Here is a 7500-nt window from a genome sequence, read left to right as displayed (position 1 = left end):
AGTATCTCTACTGTAATAGACTGTAGTCTACTGTCATGTAGAGGGTCTACAGGTCAGTATCTCTACTGTAATAGACTGTAGTCTACTGTCATGTAGAGGGTCTACAGGTCAGTATCTCTACTGTAATAGACTGTAGTCTACTGTCATGTAGAGGTTCTACAGGTCAGTATCTCTACTGTAATAGACTGTAGTCTACTGTCATGTAGAGGGTCTACAGGTCAGTATCTCTACTGTAATAGACTGTAGTCTACTGTCATGTAGAGGTTCTACAGGTCAGTATCTCTACTGTAATAGACTGTAGTCTACTGTCATGTAGAGGGTCTACAGGTCAGTATCTCTACTGTAATAGACTGTAGTCTACTGTCATGTAGAGGTTCTACAGGTCAGTATCTCTACTGTAATAGACTGTAGTCTACTGTCATGTAGAGGGTCTACAGGTCAGTATCTCTACTGTCATTTAGAGGGTCTACAGGTCAGTATCTCTACTGTCATTTAGAGGTTCTACAGGTCAGTATTTCTACTGTCATTTAGAGGGTCTACAGGTCAGTATCTCTACTGTAATAGACTGTAGTCTACTGTCATGTAGAGGTTCTACAGGTCAGTATCTCTACTGTAATAGACTGTAGTCTACTGTCATTTAGAGGGTCTACAGGTCAGTATCTCTACTGTAATAGACTGTAGTCTACTGTCATGTAGAGGGTCTACAGGTCAGTATCTCTACTGTAATAGACTGTAGTCTACTGTCATGTAGAGGGTCTACAGGTCAGTATCTCTACTGTAATAGACTGTAGTCTACTGTCATGTAGAGGGTCTACAGGTCAGTATCTCTACTGTAATAGACTGTAGTCTACTGTCATGTAGAGGGTCTACAGGTCAGTATCTCTACTGTAATAGACTGTAGTCTACTGTCATTTAGAGGGTCTACAGGTCAGTATCTCTACTGTAATAGACTGTAGTCTACTGTCATGTAGAGGGTCTACAGGTCAGTATCTCTACTGTAATAGACTGTCGTCTACTGTCATGTAGAGGGTCTACAGGTCAGTATCTCTACTGTAATAGACTGTAGTCTACTGTCATGTAGAGGGTCTACAGGTCAGTATCTCTACTGTAATAGACTGTAGTCTACTGTCATGTAGAGGTTCTACAGGTCAGTATCTCTACTGTAATAGACTGTAGTCTACTGTCATGTAGAGGTTTCTACAGGTCAGTATCTCTACTGTAATAGACTGTAGTCTACTGTCATGTAGAGGGTCTACAGGTCAGTATCTCTACTGTAATAGACTGTAGTCTACTGTCATGTAGAGGGTCTACAGGTCAGTATCTCTACTGTAATAGACTGTAGTCTACTGTCATGTAGAGGGTCTACAGGTCAGTATCTCTACTGTAATAGACTGTAGTCTACTGTCATGTAGAGGTTCTACAGGTCAGTATCTCTACTGTAATAGACTGTAGTATACTGTCATTTAGATGTAAAATATTCCACTATTCATTTGGAAAAGAGGTATGGGTTTGGTTCAAAACATTTCCCTTCTATCTGAAAAGTCACTCCTAGGAAAAAAGGCCTCTTGTTCTGATTGGCTGTTGTTCCCATGTTCATCAACGTTTCCTCTGTGGTCAGATGTCCTGCGGGTTCAAGCACTCCGCGGTGGTGACCGCTGATGGGAGGCTGTTCTCCTTTGGGAACGGGGACTATGGCAGGCTTGGACTGGGAAACACCTCCAACAAGAAGCTGCCTGAGAAGGTCACTGCGTTGGAGGGATACCAGGTCGGACAGGTGAGATACACTAACCGATACCAGGTAATATACACTAACAGATACCAGGTAATATACACTAACAGATACCAGGTAATATACACTAACAGATACCAGGTAATATACACTAACAGATACCAGGTCGGACAGGTGAGATACACTAACAGATACCAGGTAATATACACTAACAGATACCAGGTAATATACACTAACAGATACCAGGTAATATACACTTACAGATACCAGGTAATATACACTAACAGATACCAGGTCGGACAGGTGAGATACACTAACAGATACCAGGTAATATACACTAACAGATACCAGGTCGGACAGGTGAGATACACTAACAGATACCAGGTCAGACAGGTGAGATACACTAACAGATACCAGGTCGGACAGGTGAGATACACTAACAGATACCAGGTCGGACAGGTGAGATACACTAACAGATACCAGGTCGGACAGGTGAGATACACTAACCGATACCAGGTAATATACACTAACAGATACCAGGTAATATACACTAACAGATACCAGGTAATATACATTAACAGATACCAGGTCGGACAGGTGAGATACACTAACAGATACCAGGTCGGACAGGTGAGATACACTAACAGATACCAGGTCGGACAGGTGAGATACACTAACAGATACCAGGTGAGATACACTAACAGATACCAGGTAATATACATTAACAGATACCAGGTCGGACAGGTGAGATACACTAACAGATACCAGGTCGGACAGGTGAGATACACTAACAGATACCAGGTCGGACAGGTGAGATACACTAACAGATACCAGGTCGGACAGGTGAGATACACTAACCGATACCAGGTGAGATACACTAACAGATACCAGGTGAGATACACTAACAGATACCAGGTCGGACAGGTGAGATACACTAACAGATACCAGGTGAGATACACTAACAGATACCAGGTCGGACAGGTGAGATACACTAACAGATACCAGGTCGGACAGGTGAGCTACACTAACAGATACCAGGTCGGACAGGTGAGATACACTAACAGATACCAGGTAATATACACTAACAGATACCAGGTCAGAAAGGTGAGATACACTAACAGATACCAGGTAATATACACTAACAGATACCAGGTCGGACAGGTGAGATACACTAACAGATACCAGGTAATATACACTAACAGATACCAGGTCGGACAGGTGAGATACACTAACAGATACCAGGTAATATACACTAACAGATACCAGGTCGGAAAGGTGAGATACACTAACAGATACCAGTTAATATACACTAACAGATACCAGGTTGGAAAGGTGCGATACACTAACAGATACCAGGTAATATACACTAACAGATACCAGGTCGGACAAGTGAGATACACTAACAGATACCAGGTCGGACAGGTGAGATACACTAACAGATACCAGGTCGGACAGGTGAGACACACTAACAGATACCAGGTCGGAAAGGTGAGATACACTAACAGATACCAGGTCGGACAGGTGAGATACACTAACAGATACCAGGTCGGAAAGGTGAGATACACTAACAGATACCAGGTCGGACAGGTGAGATACACTAACAGATACCAGGTCGGACAGGTGAGATACACTAACAGATACCAGGTCGGAAAGGTGAGATACACTAACAGATACCAGGTCGGACAGGTGAGATACACTAACAGATACCAGGTCGGACAGGTGAGATACACTAACAGATACCAGGTCGGACAGGTGAGATACACTAACAGATACCAGGTCGGAAAGGTGAGATACACTAACAGATACCAGGTAATATACACTAACAGATACCAGGTCGGACAGGTGAGATACACTAACAGATACCAGGTCGGACAGGTGAGATACACTAACAGATACCAGGTCGGACAGGTGAGATACACTAACAGATACCACGTCAGACAGGTGAGATACACTAACAGATACCAGGTAATATACACTAACAGATACCAGGTAATATACACTAACAGATACCAGGTCGGAAAGGTGAGATACACTAACAGATACCAGGTCGGACAGGTGAGATACACTAACAGATACCAGGTCGGACAGGTGAGATACACTAACAGATACCAGGTAATATACACTAACAGATACCAGGTAATATACACTAACAGATACCAGGTCGGACAGGTGAGATACACTAACAGATACCAGGTCGGACAGGTGAGATACACTAACATCTGACCCCCGTCTGGTTTTGTCCGGTTCCCAGGTGGCGTGCGGTCTGAATCACACCGTAGCCGTCTCTGCCGATGGAATGATGGTCTGGGCCTTCGGAGACGGAGACTACGGGAAACTGGGACTGGGGAATTCTACCGCCAAGTCCTCACCTCAGGTATGTACGGTAGTGTTGACTGTCAGTCTGTTCCTCAGGTATGTACAGTAGTGTTGACTGTCAGTCTGTTCCTCAGGTATGTACAGTACAGTAGTGTTGACTGTCAGTCTGTTCATCAGGTATGTACAGTACAGTAGTGTTGACTGTCAGTCTGTTCCTCAGGTATGTACAGTAGTGTTGACTGTCAGTCTGTTCCTCAGGTATGTACAGTACAGTAGTGTTGACTGTCAGTCTGTTCATCAGGTATGTACAGTACAGTAGTGTTGACTGTCAGTCTGTTCCTCAGGTATGTACAGTACAGTAGTGTTGACTGTCAGTCTGTTCCTCAGGTATGTACAGTACAGTAGTGTTGACTGTCAGTCTGTTCATCAGGTATGTACAGTACAGTAGTGTTGACTGTCAGTCTGTTCCTCAGGTATGTACAGTACAGTAGTGTTGACTGTCAGTCTGTTCCTCAGGTATGTACAGTACAGTAGTGTTGACTGTCAGTCTGTTCATCAGGTATGTACAGTACAGTAGTGTTGACTGTAGGTCTGTTCCTCAGATATGTACAGTAGTGGAGACTGTAGGTCTGTTCCTCAGGTATGTACAGTAGTGTTGACTGTGGGTCTGTTCCTCAGGTATGTACAGTACAGTAGTGTTGACTGTCAGTCTGTTCCTCAGATATATACAGTACAGTAGTGTTGACTGTCAGTCTGTTCCTCAGGTATGTACAGTACAGTAGTGTTGACTGTGAGTCTGTTCCTCCATTCTGAGGAGAGGAAGGGAAATGGATTTGATATTGATTGGTGTGTGTGTGTTGTCGATATATTCTGTCTGTAATATATTCTGGCGGTAGTATATTCTGGCGGTAGTATATTCTGGCGGTAGTATATTCTGTCTAGTATGTTCTGGCTGTAGTACATTCTGTGTATATTCTGGCTGTAGTATATTCTGGCGGTAGTATATTCTGTCTATATTCTGTGTATATTTTGTTGGTAGTATATTCTGGCTGTAGTATATTGTGTGTATATACTGTGTATATTCTGTCTGTAGTATATTCTGGCGATAGTATATTCCGTGTATATTCTGGTGGTAGTATATTCTGGCGGTAGTATATTCTGGCGTTAGTATATTCTGGCGGTAGTATATTCTGGCGTTAGTATATTCTGGCGGTTGTATATTCTGTCTGTATATTCTGTGTATATTCTGTCTATAGTATATTCTGTCTATAGTATATTCTGTGTATATTCTTTGTATATTCTGTGTATATTCTGTCTAATATATTCTGTGTATATTCTGTCTATAGTATATTCTGTGTGTATTCTGTCTATAGTATAGTCTGTGTATATTCTGTCTATAGTATATTCTGTGTATATTCTGTCTATAGTATATTCTGTGTATATTCTGTCTATAGTATATACTGTGTATATTCTGTGTATATTCTGTCTATAGTATATTCTGTGTATATTCTGTGTATATTCTGTCTATAGTATATTCTGTGTATATTCTGTCTATAGTATATTCTGTGTGTATTCTGTCTATAGTATATTCTGTGTATATTCTGTCTATAGTATATTCTGTGTATATTCTGTCTATAGTATATTCTGTGTATATTCTGTCTATAGTATAGTGTGTATATTCTGTCTATAGTATAGTGTGTATATTCTGTCTATAGTATATACTGTGTATATTCTGTGTATATTCTGTGTATATTCTGTCTATAGTATATACTGTGTATATTCTGTGTATATTCTGTGTATATTCTGTGTATATTCTGTGTATATTCTGTGTATATTCTGTCTATAGTATATACTGTGTATATTCTGTGTATATTCTGTGTATATTCTGTGTATATTCTGTGTATATTGTCTCTTGCAGCACCACTTCACCAAGTCATATTCCAGTTGTGTGTGAATCACGTTGTTGTTGTTGTTGTTGTTGTTGTTGTTCCACAGAAGGTGGACGTTCTCTGTGGCCTCGGCATCAAGAAGGTGTCCTGTGGAACTCAGTTCTCTGTTGCCCTCACTAAAGATGGCAGCGTGTACACGTTCGGACAAGGTCTGGATATGATACACCACACACTGTTCAGTTTCAACAGATACAGTGCCTTGCGAAAGTATTCGGCCCCCTTGAACTTTGCGACCTTTTGCCACATTTCAGGCTTCAAACATAAAGATATAAAACTGTATTTTTTTGTGAAGAATCAACAACAAGCGGGACACAATCATGAAGTGGAACGACATTTATTGGATATTTCAAACTTTTCTAACAAATCAAAAACTGAAAAATTGGGCGTGCAGAATTATTCAGCCCCTTTACTTTCAGTGCAGCAAACTCTCTCCAGAAGTTCAGTGAGGATCTCTGAATGATCCAATGTTGACCTAAATGACTAATGATGATAAATACAATCCACCTGTGTGTAATCAAGTCTCCGTATAAATGCACCTGCACTGTGATAGTCTCAGAGGTCCGTTAAAAGTGCAGAGAGCATCATGAAGAACAAGGAACACACCAGGCAGGTCCGAGATACTGTTGTGAAGAAGTTTAAAGCCGGATTTGGATACAAAAAGATTTCCCAAGCTTTAAACATCCCAAGGAGCACTGTGCAAGCGATAATATTGAAATGGAAGGAGTAGCAGACCACTGCAAATCTACCAAGACCTGGCCGTCCCTCTAAACTTTCAGCTCATACAAGGAGAAGACTGATCAGAGATGCAGCCAAGAGGCCCATGATCACTCTGGATGAACTGCAGAGATCTACAGCTGAGGTGGGAGACTCTGTCCATAGGACAACAATCAGTCGTATATTGCACAAATCTGGCCTTTATGGAAGAGTGGCAAGAAGAAAGCCATTTCTTAAAGATATCCATAAAAAGTGTCGTTTAAAGTTTGCCACAAGACACACCAAACATGTGGAAGAAGGTGCTCTGGTCAGATGAAGCCAAAATTGAACTTTTTGGCAACAATGCAAAACGTTACTTTTGGCGTAAAAGCAACACAGCTCATCACCCTGAACACACCATCCCCACTGTCAAACATGGTGATGGCAGCATCATGGTTTGGGCCTGCTTTTCTTCAGCAGGGACAGGGAAGATGGTTAAAATTGATGGGAAGATGGATGGAGCCAAATACAGGACCATTCTGGAAGAAAACCTGATGGGAGTCTGCAAAAGACCTGAGACTGGGACGGAGATTTGTCTTCTAACAAGACAATGATCCAAAACATAAAGCAAAATCTACAATGGAATGGTTCAAAAATAAACATATCCAGGTGTTAGAATGGCCAAGTCAAAGTCCAGACCTGAATCCAATCGAGAATCTGTGGAAAGAACTGAAAACTGCTGTTCACAAATGCTCTCCATCCAACCTCACTGAGCTCGAGCTGTTTTGCAAGGAGGAATGGGAAAAAATGTCA

At 41.6% G+C, this 7500-nt stretch overlaps 1 protein-coding gene across 1 annotated transcript in view; it reads left to right on the top strand.

Annotated features, from left to right (window-relative positions):
• The window catches only part of LOC110525058 (probable E3 ubiquitin-protein ligase HERC1), a 241985-nt gene that overhangs the window by 195024 nt on the left and 39461 nt on the right, over positions 1 to 7500 (top strand). The window contains exons 71-73 of the mRNA XM_036981638.1: positions 1619 to 1774; positions 3981 to 4103; positions 6041 to 6143. Of these exons, the coding sequence (XP_036837533.1) occupies positions 1619 to 1774; positions 3981 to 4103; positions 6041 to 6143 (382 nt within the window). The remainder of the gene's footprint in view (positions 1 to 1618; positions 1775 to 3980; positions 4104 to 6040; positions 6144 to 7500) is intronic.

Source organism: Oncorhynchus mykiss, chromosome 6 (assembly GCF_013265735.2).
Source record: "Oncorhynchus mykiss isolate Arlee chromosome 6, USDA_OmykA_1.1, whole genome shotgun sequence".
NCBI classification, from domain to species: Eukaryota; Metazoa; Chordata; class Actinopteri; order Salmoniformes; family Salmonidae; genus Oncorhynchus; species Oncorhynchus mykiss.
This window is presented reverse-complemented; position numbering and strand designations above follow the sequence as displayed.